Below are 18,737 nucleotides of genomic sequence, written 5' to 3'. Positions count from 1 at the left end.
CATTTAATCTTTGTTTACTTAAAATTGGTGATATTTATGCATATTTACTTGCATTTGTTCAAAATTTCTTTCGTTCTTAATTCCAAGTATGGGTTATGGATCCTCCATTTATAATATCTCCAAGGATAAGTTTTGAATTTGGTGTTTTACTTCTTGGTGGTTTATGGCATTGAAGTACATGATAGTCTCAACGTTCAAAAGAAGTAGCTATGTGTTCAGCGTAAGTATCTTGAACGAATGAAGCTTGAAAAGCTCTTAATGAAGTCATGGTCTAAAAATTATAATTAATAGCATCGTACTTAAAGATATTTTTTTACCAAAAATCTCACTTTTCAACCGAATACTGGCTGAGTATTTTTTTTAATATCTTAGAAGTGGGGAAAACTGCTTATGTCCTACCAAAAGTATTAAATTCCTCTCTTGTAATATTTGCTGAGTATTTATGTATCTTATTACTATCATTACATTTGTTTTTCATATTATAGAACGACTCTTTTTATGCATTTTAAACGATTGTGGGCATAAATAATCTGTGGCATTGATAAAAGCTCACATACAAAATAATTGTCAAGTATCGTTTTTTGCTTCAAAACGAGAAGTCTAATAGCATCATTCATCTCTAATATAATAATAATGTGTTAAATGTTATAAATGGTCAAAGAATCGTTTGAATTACAATAACACCATGCTTATGTTTTTTGTGTATAGCATACTAATTTCATTTTTTCCATTATGGTGCTTTCAGTTCTTTTCTTAATAACACATCGAAATTTGAAAATTCATCCCAATTATAACATTGTACTCTCATTTTTTTCTTTATCTCATGCAAATTTGACTACTTTTCCCCATAGGGCACTAAAATAATGATATAAAAGTTAAATTACCAATAAAATTTTACGAAAAATAAATTAATTTATACATTTGGTCCCTAAGTTTATGATATGTTCACTTTTGGTCCCCACAAAAAATTCTCATGCAGTTTGGTCTTAATTCGAGATTTTTGTAACATATAGTATCCACGTTTCAAGTGAAATGACTGTACTTTTGGACCAAAAATGCAAAATAAGAAATGTACTCAAAGACCAAAAGGAGTCTTTTACATGGGACATGGACAACAAATGTTACAAGAAACTCAAATAAGCACCAAAAATGCAGGAGGAAAATTTTTCAAACCAAAATTTATATAATCAACTTTACTTAGGGACCAAAACACAATAAACACATTGGGTAAATTTTTTATTTAGTCGAATATCCTATTTTTGTGTATGAGCAGTTCATTTTGCTTTTCTGACCAATTCTCCTTATCTTTCCGGAAAGGAGGACGAAAACATTAGCCATAAAATGTTGTTGTCGCAACCATTACTGCCATTTAGGTAGCGTAATGTTATGCTTATTGGTTTATTTTATTGGTTTCAAACTTATTGAATGAATTTTTATAGGGTTTCTTGCAATTGGGGGGTATCCTTTCTGAGAAGGGACAATTCAAATTAGAAGAAAAATTGAGGGAGATTTTATGAGCAAATTTTATCTATAGATATAGTAAAAAATTCCAAAAACAAAGTAAATCCTCAGATGGTGTCCATGAGATAAATTCTTCTAACCAATCCTTCATTTTTAACATAAAAGATCAATATAATATAAGTACTTAATATTGTAATTTTTAAGAAAGTTTGTTGCTTATGCAATCTCACGTTCCAAAATCTCCAATAGACAATGTTTTTTTGAAACTTTAAAAGAAAGTTACTTCAATATTTTATTACTGAAAAATACCTCTAATATAAGTACTTAATTTTGTAATTTTTAAAGTATATTTTTTTCCGATTGCAGTATCAATAATGGAAATGGATATTGACTAAGGTCATGTCTCCTTCATTATTATATATGACTATTCAATGCTCTTACTTATAAATTTCGATTTTCCAGAATTTTTTTTAGTCTTTAATTAAAATTTGAATATTTTAATTAACTTTAATATTTTGTAATAACGTTTTACCTGTAAGGCTACAACAATTTCAGATAATAACAATGAACTTTCATTTCCTCTGATATGTACATTGGTATTTTAGATCCAGTCATGTAGTTCATGCCACGTTTGGTTTGTTTCAAGTGTAGATATAAAGTCATGTGCTGGTCCTGATAGGTCCAAAATATCAATGTACTTTTACTTCAAATTATATAACAATATTGAAAGGTACATTATGTTTCCAAAATTGCTGCTATATTTCTATTTGAGTTGCCAATAGACTATAGAAAATGCTGCCATTTCAAGTCACTTGTGAAAATGATATGCTTAAACACCAAAGTACAATGCTAACTATTTAAAGGATAGATTACTAACATCAACCTATTGATCATTTCAAGTAATTTACTTTATTTTATATCATAACGCCTAAACATGAATTAAATATTTAACAAGCGTAGCAATAAGGTGGCCCATGTGAATCGAATTTGTCAAAGTCTAATCAAGTAAACCAACATGGAGTTGGTCAAAGGCATTACTCCAGCAAGTAAACTCAGGAATCTCTGTGTTCGTACTCAGAAGCTTTGGCATCTATGTTTGTCAATTGCTTTTGTCCCTTTAAGTTATTCATAATTTGTACTTGTACTGCAAATAAATTGATATATTTTTGCTTTGTAAGTTACTTTTGTCCCTTTAAGTTATTCATAATATGCTCATTTTGAAACATTTTTTCCAGATGTCAAACTAATCCCATAAATGAAAATATATTATTTTTTTATATGTTCCCCCGCGTTTTACGCAGGTCATAATCTAGTTAGGTAAATATATCTCAAAAATTAACTTTTACTTTTTAATTAAACGACATTACTAAAAAAACAAAGTTTTAAATATTCACTTTCACGAAAATAATTACATTATAATTAGGTTTAGTTATAAAAGGTTAAAAGAATTTGAAAAAAAAATCAAGTAAAAAAAATGATGTCTTAATTGTAGTTATAAAATACATCCATATTTGATATCATATGTTGAAAAATACATTTATATCTTGTCAAATATATTTCTTTCTTCATTTTTTAATCTCTTTTAAAAGTTTTTTTTAGGTGAATTTAAAATTAATCACAATTAGCAATAGAAGAAGTTATAAAATTCGAAAGCACTTTTTGGTTTTAGTTAGCTAAATAAGTCCATCCATTTTTATTCATTTTATATGAGTTCATTATTTTTTTAAATAATCTTAACAGGAGTTAAAAGTAAAATTGAATTGAAGATATTAATTTTAGACAATAAAAATAATCTTAACAATCAGACATCTAATGTTGTGTTCAGAGAAGTATTTAAAAATTTATGGTTTTTAACAATTAATTACAATATGTCATTACTAATTTTTAATATTTTGGATTCAATTACGTACTTATTCGATAAAGTCTTTGCTTATACGTATTACCTTAATAAGTACTTGATGTTCAAAATTTGATATTAATTTTTTTTAATAAACTCGTGTAATACATGAGTCTTACACCTAGTAATTCTATTATAGTAATAATTAATTCTTAGTAATAAATAAATTTTAAATATCTTTTAAATAAAAAATATAGTTTGAATGAGTTTTTTTGATAATTAAAAAGTTATATTATATAAAATCTAATAAAGAATAATTTAAATATTTTTTTAAAACAAAATTGTAAGATTGGTCCCTGTGGTATATCAAAACTTGTATGTTTGGACCGACTAGCATCAATGGTCCAACAATTTTATTTTCTTCCGAGTTTGGTTTAATTTGGTTTGAACTTTTTTGTAAAGATGATTTTGCCCTTGTTATTTAATATTTTATTTTTTATTACCAGCAATTTAAAAACAATTAAAAATAAAACAAAAATAAAATCTCTCTCTCTCTCTCTCCCTCCCTCTCTCCTGTAATGTAACAACACAAATTTCCAATAAAAATTTTCATTTTAAATAACCAAAACATTTCCAAAAGATATAAAATTCCAAACACATTTGTTTTTTAAATCCATAACATCGGATAATTTATTCGTAAAATCAGAGTGTCCCAAATGAAACGCCAGAGAGTGCATGTCACACCATCACGCCGGGCTCTTGCCCTTAAATCCTGAAGTACCTGAAACAACCAACAAACTGTAAGCTGATGTTTAGTGAGTTCCCCAGAGCATACCCCACACAATCCACATAATCACATAACCTATATGAGCTATATCAGCTACATATATCACATAAGTCATGCATACAAACATATAAGGATTCCATGGAAACCCTCCAAGGTCTTACACCGGGTGCCACTGGAACTCGCACGTGGTCTTAACCCACTGCCATGGGAACCCCCACATGGTCTTAACTACCTGCCATGGGAACCCCCACACGGTCTTCACTAACTGCCATGGGAACCCCCACATGGTCTTAGCTAACCAAAGAATATATCATGCAAGCTAAACATACAAACATACTAGGATGCCATGGAAACCCTCCAAGGTCTTACACCAAATGTCATGGGAACCCTTACATGGTCTTAATCTACTGCCACGGGAAACCCTTGGGGTCTTCCATGCAAATGTCATACCAACATAACACATAACCAACTATCGATCCACATATCACATAATGGGCCGGTCTTGGTGCCTTCGACCCATTGGTATGGTGAGAAGACTCACCTCTCAAGAAATACTGAACCGGTAAAAATCAATCCCAACTCACAACTCCGAACTCAACCGCCTACAACCACCATGCAACTAACTTCAACAAAACCCCGAATTAACAAAGATACCCTTAAAGTCAAACTTGGTCAACCCTTGTCCAAGTCAAAGTCAACAGTCAAGGTCAACAATCCATGTTGACCCAACTCGTCGAGTTCCTTTAGTGTTCAGAGAACCGGGAAAAACCCTAGCCAACTCGCCGAGTTATCTTATCAACTCACCAAGTTCGATCAGTATCCAGAAAGCGGGAAAAACCGATCCAACTCGTCGAGTTGTCAGGGCAACTTGTCGAGTTTTCCCAGTCTTAACATATTCAGTCCCTTCCAGTCGAAACTAAAGCCCCAAACTATAGATCTGGTCCCCTAGGGTTAAGATGCCACGTAAAGTTGCTAACTTTACATCCAAGCAAGGCATTAAAGGGCTAAAACACTCAAACAAAGCTTATCAAGGGACTTAGAGAGCATGAAGGAGGGCTAAGACTTGATAAAGTTGGCAACTTTAAGTCCACAAGGGCCATGAGATGTCCAGATCTGAAGCCATATCTTCATAACTTGCTCAAATCCAAGAATTATCCCAAAATAGGCTAATAATGGCCATAAACTTTCAAGTGACGAGATCTAGCAAAAGAATAGTCAATGTATCGACTTTATACCTTAATATAGCTGCCACAACAGAGAAATCCCTGATCTAAAGCTTCTCCCTTCAATTATGCACCACCAACTTCAACTCCTTCAAGAAACACCAAGGAACACACTCTTTTAACTCACACACAATAAAAAAAATGGGAGATGAGACACGATTTAGGGTTTCTCTGGACTGAGAGGACGATGAGGGAGGCTAACAATGAGGCTTAAAGCCTTTAAATAGGGTGCAAACCCTGAAAATTAGGGTTTTTCCTTTCCAGCGTCTATTCGTCGAGTTGGGGCTCCCCAACTCGTCGAGTAGACCCTTAATCCCGTATCCATAAAGATCCCTACACGACGAGTTGGAGCTCACCAACTCGTCGAGTTCCAGTCCAAACCTTAAAATGTTGAGAAATAAATAATACCTTAGATCAAGTGTTACATGTAAACATCGAGTAAACTCAACTCCATTTCAAAATCAAAAACAAACAAATGTGAAGACCCATTCAAGTGAGGAAATATCAAAAAGACTAGAAGGGTGTGCCTTTTTCTAGGTTTATGTGTGTGAATCAATGTGTCTATTTATATTTGATCTTTCTTTTGGTCATCGATCCAACGTCTCCACCCTCCTAACATCAACCATACAACTATCAAAGAAACAAACCCCTAACCGAACTTCAACCCAAGATCGAAAATTGCCCCACTTCGCCTCTGTAAACCCTACCTCGACAAACAATCAAATAATCAATTCGTCTTTCTCATTCTCCGACGGCATCACCGTTTAAAACACTAGCGTTCGTTGGAATGACGGTGCTTGTTGATTGTTAGGGTGTTTGGTGACTGATTGCTACATGGCGACGGTTGGAAAAACATTTTTGTTCTTGAAACTGTGTGAAAGGGAAAGAAAGGTCCAGGCCTCAGTTCTTATTTTGAAGGGTAAAGTTGTTTATATGTGATGATGTAAGCATTAACGGGAGGCCTCCTGTTTATAGAGGGATGAGCAAATCATAATTCAAGATCCTCGTCGTTGGTGTCAATGTCAGTTGCCCGAGAAGCCATGACTTGGGCCTGACGCTGAGACATAACCGGAGATGAAGAAGCGGCGGTGGTAGCGGGGGTGTTGCTAGATTTACTGCTCCATTTGTATGGGTAAACTAGACTTGAGATTCGCCCCTGGTCTATTTGAGAAAGAGAGTTGATTGCATCGATCTAAGTGTTTTTTTTATATAATCCCTGAATCAAATAGATTTTGTTCTTCAACGCACATACAATTCTTTAAGGACGAATTGAATGGTTTCGATTTTCGTTTCAGGAACTCAAGAACAAATCCAAAAATCTAGGGACAAACTCAAGAACAAACCTATATTTTGTGTGTGGTTTTCATTTCCGGAATAATTTCAAGGAGTATTCTTGAGTGTGTATGTGTTTATACGAGTGTGTGTCTATGTGTTTTTGAGTGTGTGTATGTGTATGTATTTTGAAGAACAAAGCCATAAAAGTTAAAGTGTGTGTTTTTTTCCATAACTATGTGTGTTCTTGAGTTTTGAAGAGAGAGAGAGAGAGAGATATTTTATTTTTGTTTTATTTTTAATTGTTTTTAAATTGCTGGTAATAAAACAAAATTGAAAAATTAAATAATAAAGGCAAAATCGATTTTACTAAAAAGTTGAAACCATATTTAACCAAACTCAAAAAAAAAAAAAAAAATTGGATTAGTCCAATCTTTTTTAACCCAAACATACAAGTTTTGATTCCACAATACCATTATTACAATTTCATCCTTTTTTTTTTTTGTTACATACGGGTATTACCCTAGTTTCCTGAACATCTGAGGGCAACCTTGTAATAAATCTTGTAAACAACAAGGGCTTAAATAATAGGAGGATATTTAATTTCTCTAAATAATAATATATTTAATTTCTCTAAATAATAATATATCATTATATTAGGAAATTCCGGAACATTTCTGGTAGGTTCCAGAGCCCATACCGGTTTCTTCCAGACGTCTCTCGCGCCCTTCAACATGTGTATAAAGCGTTTCATCACTGCGTTATTCATCATCAGTTAGCAAAAATCGTCAATTCTGTGAGTAAATTCGCGCAAACAAATCTCCATAAACACGCACTCATACTCGCTAGTTCGAGTCGTTTGATTCTGATTCGTTTCATAAGGTAACAAGACATTCTCTCCTCTTCATGTTTTGATATGACTTTTTGTTTCTGTATTGTATTTTCAAGAATTTGCTTGATATGATAATGATTTTACTCTGTATTCTCTTAATGCTCTATTTTGATTTCTGCAATTAATCATGTCTCGTTACTTCGCCCTTTATAATTTGAAACTCATTCATTTCGATATGTTTTTTAGTCCGCTAACAATGAATTAGGCAAAAATCTTCGCTGTAAATATCAAATTCGGTGAATTGGAAGATAAATTCTGTGATGAACAACGACATGGGCACATTTCTAGTTATAAACTGATGTATTTTTTTTTCTCTTAATCTGGTTCATCAATTTGGTTATCAATGTTTATCGATTCTGCGTTTATAAAACATGAACTGATGTTCTTGCTGTTTGTTTGTAGGTTTTTTAAGAGGTATTATCTAACATGAATCCTGACAAATTCACCCACAAGACAAATGAAGCTTTGGCTTCAGGTCATGAACTCGCAATGAATGCTGGACATGCACAGTTCACACCGCTACACATCGCAGCAGCTTTAATTTCTGACCATAATGGCATATTCCGGCAAGCAATAAACAATGCCGGTGGTGAAGAAGCGGGTAATTCAGCGGAGAGGGTTTTCAATCAAGCGTTGAAGAAACTCCCTTCCCAATCCCCTCCCCCTGATGAAGTTCCAGCAAGTACTTCTCTAATCAAGACAATTCGTCGCGCCCAATCTTCACAAAAATCCCGTGGTGACACCCATTTGGCTGTGGATCAATTGATTTTGGGCATTCTTGAAGATTCCCAAATTTCAGAACTTTTAAAAGAAGCTGGAGTTGGTGCATCGAGGGTGAAAAGCGAGGTAGAAAAGCTTCGGGGTAAAGAAGGGAAGAAGGTGGAAAGCGCTTCAGGGGATACTAATTTCCAAGCTCTTAAGACATATGGTCGTGATCTTGTAGAGCAAGCCGGGAAGCTTGATCCTGTAATTGGGAGAGATGAGGAAATTAGGAGAGTGATTAGGATTTTATCAAGAAGGACTAAGAACAATCCTGTTCTTATTGGTGAACCTGGTGTGGGCAAAACTGCTGTTGTTGAAGGATTAGCTCAAAGGATTCTTAGAGGAGATGTCCCAAGTAATCTTGCTGATGTGAGAGTTATCGCATTGGATATGGGAGCTTTAATTGCTGGAGCCAAGTATAGAGGGGAGTTTGAGGAGAGATTGAAAGCAGTTTTGAAAGAAGTGGAAGACGCTGAAGGGAAAGTGATATTATTCATTGATGAAATCCACCTTGTTCTTGGAGCGGGTCGTACAGAAGGATCCATGGATGCTGCAAATCTGTTCAAGCCTATGCTTGCAAGGGGTCAACTCCGGTGCATTGGTGCAACCACTTTAGAGGAGTACAGAAAGTATGTGGAAAAAGATGCTGCTTTTGAGAGACGTTTCCAGCAGGTTTTGGTGGCTGAACCAAGTGTTCCTGACACTATAAGCATTCTTAGAGGTTTGAAAGAGAGATATGAAGGTCATCATGGTGTTAGGATTCTTGATCGTGCTCTTGTTGTTGCTGCTCAGCTTTCAAGCAGATACATAACTGGTATGATTCTGATTCACTTTCTCTTTATTGTTTTGAAGTTGTTATTCTCAATTTATATATATGGTTCTGATGATGCTTGTTAATTCGTATGCAGCACGTTTCCTACCTGATAAGGCTATTGACCTTGTGGACGAGGCCTGTGCAAATGTCAGGGTACAACTTGATAGTCAACCAGAAGAAATAGACAATCTTGAAAGGAAAAGGATGCAATTAGAAGTCGAGCTTCATGCTTTGGAGAAAGAAAAAGACAAAGCAAGCAAAGCACGTCTTGTTGAAGTGAAAAAGGAGCTTGATGACTTGAGAGATAAGCTTCAACCACTAATGATGAAATACAAAAAGGAAAAAGAAAGAATCGATGAAATCCGCAGACTGAAACAGAAAAGGGAGGAGCTTTTGGTGGCACTTCAGGAAGCAGAAAGAAGATACGATTTAGCAAGAGCTGCTGATTTGAAATTCGGAGCAGTTCAAGAAGTGGAAACTGCAATATCAAGACTCGAAGGAACAACAGATGAAAATGTGATGTTGACAGAAACAGTGGGACCCGATCAGATAGCTGAGGTAGTGAGTCGATGGACCGGGATCCCGGTGACTCGACTCGGAACCAATGAGAAAGAGCGGTTAATCGGATTATCCGATCGGCTGCATCAACGGGTCGTGGGTCAAGACCAGGCGGTTAGTGCGGTGGCTGAAGCGGTGCTGAGGTCACGAGCCGGGCTCGGGAGGGCTCAGCAGCCGACCGGATCCTTCCTGTTCTTGGGTCCCACAGGTGTTGGAAAAACAGAGCTTGCAAAGGCTCTTGCAGAGCAGTTGTTTGATGATGAGAAGCTGATGATAAGAATCGATATGTCGGAGTATATGGAGCAGCACTCGGTGTCACGGCTGATCGGAGCTCCACCGGGGTATGTTGGTCATGAAGAAGGTGGTCAGTTGACCGAGGCTGTGAGGAGGAGACCATATAGTGTTGTGTTGTTTGATGAAGTTGAAAAAGCTCATCAATCCGTGTTCAATACGCTTCTTCAAATGTTGGATGATGGAAGGTTGACCGATGGTCAAGGTCGCACGGTTGACTTCACAAACACAGTCATCATCATGACTTCGAATCTTGGAGCTGAGTATTTGCTAAAAGGGTTGTCTGGGAAAACAACAATGGAGAAGGCTCGGGAAATGGTGATGGGAGAAGTGAGGAAGCATTTCAAACCGGAGCTCCTGAACAGACTTGATGAGATTGTGGTTTTTGATCCTTTATCTCATGATCAGTTGAGGAAAGTTGCTCGGCTTCAGTTGAAGGATGTGGCTGTTCGATTGGCTGAGAGGGGTGTTGCTTTGGGTGTTACGGAAGCAGCATTGGATGTGATACTGAGTCAGAGTTATGATCCGGTTTATGGGGCAAGGCCAATTAGGAGATGGCTGGAGAGGAGGGTGGTGACTGAGTTATCAAAAATGCTGATAAGAGAAGAGATTGATGAGAACTCAACTGTGTACATAGATGCAGAGATGAACGGGGAGGAATTGAGTTATAGAACAGAAAGGAATGGTGGATTGGTGAATGCTGCAACAGGGGAGAAATCTGATGTGTTGATTCAGGTTGTGAATGCAAATGCAAATGCAAATGGTGGGGCTCGTAGTGATGCTGCACAGGCTGTGAAGAGGATGAAGATCGAGGAGGTGGATGATGATGATGAAATGGATGATGAGTAAGGTGTAAGTTATTTTGAATTGTAAATTTCTGAGGGTAAGTGTCAAGTATATGTTTGTTTTGAGGCGTGTTTGAATGTAAGCGAAGAATGTGTTTGTTTTGAAAATCTGAAAATGAAAGCGTTGTTTATTTGACATCATATGAATTATGAAAATTCCAAACAGAAACAGAAAAAATATATATATATATATATATATATATATATATATATATATATATATATATATATATATATATATATATATATATAGCTTTGGCTGGGAGGCCTCCGTTGCCTTTTGGGTGTCCAATAGGAGTGAAGCCACCGTCCATTGTTCTTGTTTGCCTGCTTGAAAGAAAGCCCCATCCACAACAAATATTGCCACCTCCTTCATAGATTGAAGTGTTGTCATTGAACGAAGTTCGTCTGCCATATGCCCACAACCAAAATTTTCCTTTTTGGATTATAAACTCAGTTTTGGTTGACAGATTATATTCAGCGGAGTCTTCATCTTCTATTTCTAACTCCTCCTGTTTGTTTGTCTCTGTTTCTCTAATATTTCTGACCTGTATCATTTACAGCAAACTATTTCTTATTTTAAATCTTTTCTTCAAGTGAATACATTTTGCTTTGCATTTAGAAACCAAACAACTTTAATTCTCTTTTGAGTAAATTGCATTAATAGTTTGGGTATGTGCAATTTATGCAAGTTTACATTCTTATCCTGTCCTCTCTAATCTCTCTAATCAAGGTGTAAGAGGTTAGATATATTGTGGTATTTGTTTTGTTTGTCTTATTTTTACAGCTATACTGAGCCACTATATGATGCCAACTGCTCGGTAAAATGTTTGTACCAGATCTTATTTCTTCTTTTTTATCTGAAAACACCATAAAATATAAGCAATGAAGTTGATGAAATCTATGTTTAAAGATTTAAGTATTTAAGTTTCTCACATAGAGAGTTTTAAGCAAATGTTTTGTTGCAAAGCTCGTGACAAAAGGTTTAGTTGATCAATGAAGTGATATACTTTATAAACCAAATATTACAAGCATCATCTTCACATTAGGACGTGCTCTTGCTGGCTTGAATGAAAAAGTATGCTGCAAATCCAAATTTTTATTCTTGAAACCATAGAAGTGTTGATCTCCACTATTTTGTCCCACAACAAGAGATAAGGTAAGGGTGCGTGTGACATAATCTTTGAAATTACATGCTCATTATCGTATAATATGGTCGTTGTTTGAGTGATTGTATCAGTTGTGTCCCATAAAGGCATTGTACTATGAAAAACTTGCCTGATTATAGTATAGTAGTTTTGTTTCTTTACTTTACTTTAAGTATACTCGGACCTAAAAAGCTCCCTAGTATATGCATACAGAGAAAAGGTTAATGAAGACTATATTTTGTTGTGTATTTGACATGTCATTGTTAGCTTATAATAGTTTATTTAAATTGTCATGTTTGGCAAATTAGAAAGTAGCTTATAAGTTAATTTTAGAAAAATATGTTTTAGATTAGTTTTTTATGAGTTTTTTTTTTAATATTTCGAAAACATATTATTCTAAATATTATTTTGTGTTATTTTACATCTTTCAGCTAGCTTATTGGCTAGTTCTTACAATCATTTTTTATTAGATATTAAGTATGTCAAACATAGCTTTACATTCAAATTTATTTTGTTTTTCTAAAAAAGACTATTTTTTTCTAATTTATTTGATTTGGCTCATTTATTAGTTTCTTGGTTTTAGACAATTTTTCGGAAAACCCTCGATCTTTTCTTCTGAAAAACTTTTAGGTTTTTACTTTTTTTATACAAGAAAAACTCACATATTATATTTTTTTTGAAAAAAAAAGAGGGGTTTTTTTTTCGGAAACAAAAAAGTAAAAGTCTAAGGGGATATTTTTTTTCTTGGAATAAAGTTGGTTTTTTCGGAAAAATTGTCTAAAACCATAATAGTACTGGTAAACCTGCTAAAATAGTCAAATAAAAAAATGAAAAAAAATGCAAAGTTTTTTTTATGAAAAAAATAAAGTTTTTCAAATATATTTGGTTGTAGTTTTGGGTCTCTTAAATTTTTAAGAATTAAAAAAACTTGCATATAATAAACATGACATTTTGAGTCATTTTCGAGTTGAAATTTTCAGTCACAACCTTATCCATTTAATTTGTATATCGTATCGTGTAAACCAGTTCTAATTAAATTGATGGAAATCTATTAACTGAACTTGTTTATTTCGTGTCGGGTTAGCGTGTCATGTTAGTTTTTTTCACATGCAATCGACTCTCCTATCCTTGTTATGTTTTTATTTTGGAAGAGATCAGCATCATCTCTCTCATCCGTTATGAAAATCCTATTAATGACAACAACCTTTATATCTGACACCAGAAGAGGTCCAACAACCATCTCATCACCACCAAATATCAAGAAAGTTGTTGCCATGGATTCGGAGGTCCTTAACGAGGCAAATAGGACTCTGCCAATGTTATTAATGTTGTTGGCTTGTTAAATAAATCAAATGAAGAAGTCTTTTTGATATAAATAATAAGTTCATGAAGATGGCAAAATAGGAGGTCTTCAAGAGTAATGTCTCGGAAGAGATCTCACTTTCTTTTGTCAAATAAATTACTAAACATTTCCATGGAATCTCGGTAAAATTTGAAGTTCATCCGTTTAGAATCTTTATGGTGGCTAGGGATTTCTTAACGATTCTTGATAGGGTCTTTAAAGAATTTAGTTCCATAAATGACCAAACATGCATGTTACGCACACCTAAAAGTTTTCGATTACAACAAAATTGGACGCTAGTTTTTGGCGGATTTCATGGAAGTAGACAATACAGTTCCTTCGACCATGAAAGCTCTTTTTCTATGTAGGTGTATTTGAAACATCCCAAAAATACGGTCCAAAATTTTGTTTTAAAATCATTTAGGAAAACCATAATTCATCAATCATCATAATAAAATCGCAAGTCATGTATCCCCAAAACATCATATCAACGTACTGTATCAAAATCACATGTCAAAACATCAGAGTCTAAACATCCCAGGCTAAGAGTTGTGGTGTGTGTTATGCAGTCATCCCGAGCTCTTCCCTTTGCTAGTGGAAGTACCTGAAACCAAAACTAAAAACTGTAAGCACGAAGCTTAGTGAGTCTCCCCAAACTACCACATACCATACACATAACATGCAACTAGGAGATACTGTAACACCCGAAATCCAGAAGGCCAATTAAGGAAAGAAAAACCCCATATCAAAAGTCAACTCGTAGAGTCCAAGAAGGAGAACTCGACGAGTAGGAACAGATTTGGGATGCGGGTTGGGAAACCTACTCGACGAGTTGGAGGGACCAACTCGACGAGTTAGTCTGGGTTTGGGAAACCCTAAATCCGAGTTTCTGTACCCTATTTAAGCATCCTATTCTCCACCTATCAGCCTCATTTCCAGCCTCCATTGTCTAAACCCTAGATCTCGAACCCTAATACCATAGTGAGCCATTTTTTAGTGTTCTTGTGAGTGTTGAAGCTTGGGAAGGAAAGAGAAGCTTGGGGGAACCAAGAAGAAGCTAGTAGATCCAGAAACACCTTGCATTTCTTATCATTTATGGGTAAGAAAGTCTTCACCTTGCTCAATGAATACTTAGATATTCTTAGCACCTTTTCTAGTGGGTTTTGGTCCAAGAAGCTTGACTCTTGAGATTTGGACGTTCCAAGTGTACATTTTTCCAGATCTAGAGCCATGGAGGGCTTTCATGGCATAAAGGTGCAAACTTTATGGTCATTGAAGCCCCATGCAAGCTATAGATGGTTATTTTGGCATTTTAAGCTCCAAAAGGCCATGCATGAAGGAAAAAGGTGGAAGCTTTACGTGTTTTGTAGTATCTAGAGTCCAGATCTCAGTTTATATGCCTTGGTTTAGAGTATTGATGATGTTTGGATCAAAATCTAAGTCTTAAAGGACTAGGGTTTGAGCTATAGCCAATAAGTGAGAGTATTAATGGGTAAAGCTGGAAACTTTACCCTTAAAAGGACATTTGCAGTGTATATGAGAAGTATGAAGCTTAGATCTGAAGAGTAGGGGCTTAATCCATTAAGAAGGCCCAAACAAACTAAGGAACTCGGCGAGTCCATGGAGGGACTCGACGAGTTGAGTTGGTTTGTCCCGATTCTGTACAAGAGGAACTCGACGAGTCTGTGAAGGGACTCGACGAGTTGGTTCGTGTTTTCGCGACTATGAGTACTAAGGGAACTCGGCGAGTCAGAGGGTGACTCGACGAGTTGAGTCAACTGGAAGCGTTGAATTTGACCTTTGACTTTGACTTTGACCTAGTTTACCTTTTGAAGGCATTTAGACAAGAGTATGTGAGGGGTGGAATAGTCTTCTACCCCAGTGAGGACTTATGGTTAAGTTATATGTAACATACACGTTTTGAAATCGTGTTTTAAGTAAATAATATTATGAAATATTATATAATTATGAGTAATGAGTTCTAACGGATAGTTTTTACTAGAAATGAAGTAAAACTATGTTTAGAATCATCCAGAATGTTTTGGAAGTCTTATGAGATTTCCAAACATTAGGCAAATATTGAAATTTAATGAAAATATAAAATTTGAATAAGTAAAATTTTACTATTGAAAATTGTAAAGAATCTCATTAGAAGCATTTAGGCGAAAACCTCATCAAAATCCGAGTTATAACGAACAAGTTATGACCAATCGAAGATCCGCGACAAAACCGGCACGGCGCCGAATGACGTAAAAAATGAGTTTTTGATAAACTACTTTTTAGCCTTGGTGATCTAAATGAAAGTCGTAGTATTTGTTAAACCGAGAATTTTGATAAAAAGAACGTCAAAATCTGACTTTGTATGAGGAAGTTATGATTTTTCTAAGTTTCAGCTTAGCAATAGACAGCTAAAAACTCGACTTTTAGATCGAGTGATTTTTAGCCGACACAACCTAAACGAGAATTGAAGGTCTCGTCATTATTAGTACAACGGTAAAAAGACAGACGAAAACGGACGTCGGATGAAGAAGTTATGAATTTTTAACGGATTTTCTTGTCCCAGTCTGTTAAAAATAAGGGTAAATTACACCAATCGTCCATCGTGCACATGCCAGAAAGCATGTTTAGTTCCTATTTTCAAAAATTAACTCGGACCGTCCCTGGGTGTGTTTCTTCTTGCACGCTTAGTCCCTCCAAACATAAAAAGACCGTTTTGCCCTTAATTATTTATTTTTTGATTTATTTTCTATTTATTTGTTATTTATTATTTGTTTATTGATTTTTTATCATAAAAAATAATTATTTGCTGCCTTTAAAAAAAGAAATTGACCCTAAATCTAAGCACCTTCATAACTCGTCTCTTCCCCCATCACCACCAACACTGATCACCGCCATCACCGTCGACTCCAATACTCCGGCGACTCGAAGATATCTCCGGCCACTCCAAGACATCTCTGACAACAAAATAAAACCCTCATCACCACACCACACCCCAATCCACCCCTCCCCTTTCTATTTCCCCTTTTCCTGTTGCCTTCACTTGAAACCAGGTCATTGGACCACCTCTCCATCTAGCGAGAGGGTTGCAGATCTACAAAACGGAGGTCGACTGGTAGTATTTGGGTAGTAATGGTGATTATTCGAGATTCTGAAATTTGTTGGGGTGATGAGGTTACTGGTTAGGTGGTTTTCGAATTGGGGTTGTTATCAGTTGGTGTTTGTACATAAAGATGTTGTTGGTGAAGGAGGTGGTGGTTTATGGTTATTTTCCAAGTAACATGTGGTATAAGGAGGAGGTGAAACAGGTGCTCGATGGAAGGACGGTGGTGGTCTTGAGCTTTAAACCGGGGACTGGGGTGGGTGAGGTGAGGGTCGATTTCCATGGTGGTTCAGATTTCCAGTGAGGAACGAGGCTATGGATCCGACAACCACCATCGTAGCCGAAAACTAGATTTCAAAACCCAATCCTTGAACTCTTGACAACTCAATCTCACACATAGATGTCGTTGCCGGAATACTAGAGGGTAAGAGTTTGATAGCGTCGTCGGAATACTAGGTGAGGGTTTAATTCGCCAGGTTTGATTTTTGTTTTGGGTTTAAGTTGTAGATTGGATTTTTGTTTTGCATTTGAGTCGCAACTTCGATTTTATGGACGGAGATGGTGACCGGAGCTGCTGCCGGCCACTAAGTCTATAGACGGAGATGGTGACTGGAGGTGGTGCAGGGAACCGGGTTTGTGAACGTATATGGTGATCAGGATCTTGAAGAACATTAAATGAATTGGAAAGGAAATAAAGAGATTAAGTGGGTCATAATATTTATCTTTTTTTTACTTAACAATAATAAGAAGAACATTAAATTAATCAGAAAATAAATACCAAAAGGGCATAATGGTCATTTCAGGTACTGTAAGGGATGAAGCGTGCAAAATTAAATTAATGAGGGATGAAACATGTAACTTCCAATGGAAACCCCACCTGCAAGAACTTCAAACACCAATTCCAGAATCTCGAATAATCACCATTACTACCCAAATACCATCAGTCAACCTCCGTTTTGTAGATCTGCAACCCTCTCGCTAGATGGAGAGGTGGTCCAATGACCTGGTTTCAAGTGAAGGCAACAGGAAAAGGGGAAATGGAAAGGGGAGGGGTGGATTGGGCTGTGGTGTGGTGATGAGGGTTTTATTCTGTTGTCGGAGATGTCTTGGAGTGGCCGGAGATATCTTCGAGTCGCCGGAGTATTGGAGTCGACGGCGATGGCGGTGATCAGTGTTAGTGGTGATGGGGGAAGAGACGAGTTATGAAGGTGCTTAGATTTAGGGACAATTTCTTTTTTTAAAGGCAGCAAATAATTATTTTTTATGATAAAAAATCAATAAATAAATAGTAAATAAAAAATAAATAGTAAATAAAAAATAAATAGAAAATAAATAATTAAGGGCAAAACGATCTTTTTATGTTTGGAGGGACTAAGCGTGCAAGAAGAAACACACCCAGGGACGGTCCGAGTTAAATTTTGAAAATAGGGACTAAACACGCTTTCTGACATATGTACGAGGGACGATTGGTGTAATTAGCCGACAAAGTCTAAACGAAAGTTGTAGAGCATAATTTTCCCTACGCGTACATATAAAGAACGTCAAAAACGGAGCCTGTATGCAAAAGTTATGGATTTTAGAAGATTTTGGCTCAATTTCCGAGGAATTTCGCTTAGATAAGACCGGCCACGTCATCGGGTCCTAGCCGGCGCCCCGTGTCCGACGTCGTGACTCATCCGGAAGTAGCAGCCGATGCGTGTACAGTGACTCCTCGCTTTCGAAGTCGTGGCGCGTCCGAGGTGCGGCGCGTGTCACCGTCCGAGCCGAGCCAGCAGGCGTCTGACCCTCGCTGGCCTTCGCTGCTTCTGCCGTGTGTTCTTCCTTCGGCCGAAGATCCGAGCCACGTGCCTCTCCATCCTTGCTTCGGATCCGACCCTCGCAGCTATATATAGTGGCTGCGAGATCTCCCGAGTAAACTTTGGAAATTGCCACTTTTTACCCCAAAAATCAATATTTCTTGCAAATCAACTTCCCCCGAAGCCCCGGGATTATTTCCAACGCCCGAAACACGCCCGAAAGTTCCTGAGAAGCCCGAAAAATTTATCTTTTCGGTTTTGAAGCCCAACCCTCGCAGAGCCCGGTTTTCAAGAAAACTCTCGGTTTTCAATGAAGAAAGCTAATTATAGTAACGAAGTGCTGCCCAAATTACTATTTTAACCCCCGGTTATTTCACGGTGAGTTTAATATATAGGAACAATTGTATGTTATGTGTTATATGTGCTATGTGCTTTTCAGTGTTATTATTCCGGGTTATTTTCTCGTGTTATTATTATTTCTGCTATTTATGATAGCAAAGTTATACCTTTGACCATGTGATCAGTGAAAGGACTTAGATTCACGGTGGTACTGGTACGTAGCCTCTGGCCATGTAGAGCATGTCTCCGTAAGAGAATGACTTCTATTCT

At 36.4% G+C, this 18,737-nt stretch overlaps 1 protein-coding gene across 2 annotated transcripts; it reads left to right on the top strand.

Annotated features, from left to right (window-relative positions):
- Nucleotides 1–7,270: 7,270 nt before the first annotated feature.
- On the top strand, nucleotides 7,271–10,883 carry LOC145108246 (chaperone protein ClpB1). Of its 2 annotated transcripts, none has more exons than XM_079045266.1 (3): nucleotides 7,271–7,462; nucleotides 7,875–9,048; nucleotides 9,143–10,883. In XM_079045266.1, the coding sequence occupies exons 2-3, from the start codon at nucleotides 7,899–7,901 to the stop codon at nucleotides 10,744–10,746; spliced, it is 2,754 nt and encodes a 917-aa protein (XP_078901392.1). In that variant the 5' UTR covers nucleotides 7,271–7,462; nucleotides 7,875–7,898; the 3' UTR covers nucleotides 10,747–10,883. The 2 variants fall into 2 exon arrangements, with proteins under 2 accessions (XP_078901392.1, XP_078901393.1); XM_079045267.1 differs by lacking the exon at nucleotides 7,271–7,462 and adding an exon at nucleotides 7,584–7,772.
- The last annotated feature ends 7,854 nt before the right edge of the window (nucleotides 10,884–18,737 follow it).

Source organism: Lactuca virosa, chromosome 4 (assembly GCF_052849685.1).
Source record: "Lactuca virosa cultivar CGN04683 chromosome 4, Lactuca_virosa_CGN04683_v6, whole genome shotgun sequence".
In the NCBI taxonomy this organism is placed as follows: domain Eukaryota; kingdom Viridiplantae; phylum Streptophyta; class Magnoliopsida; order Asterales; family Asteraceae; genus Lactuca; species Lactuca virosa.
Note: the sequence above shows the minus strand (reverse complement) of the source record. Positions and strands in the feature narration are given on the sequence as shown.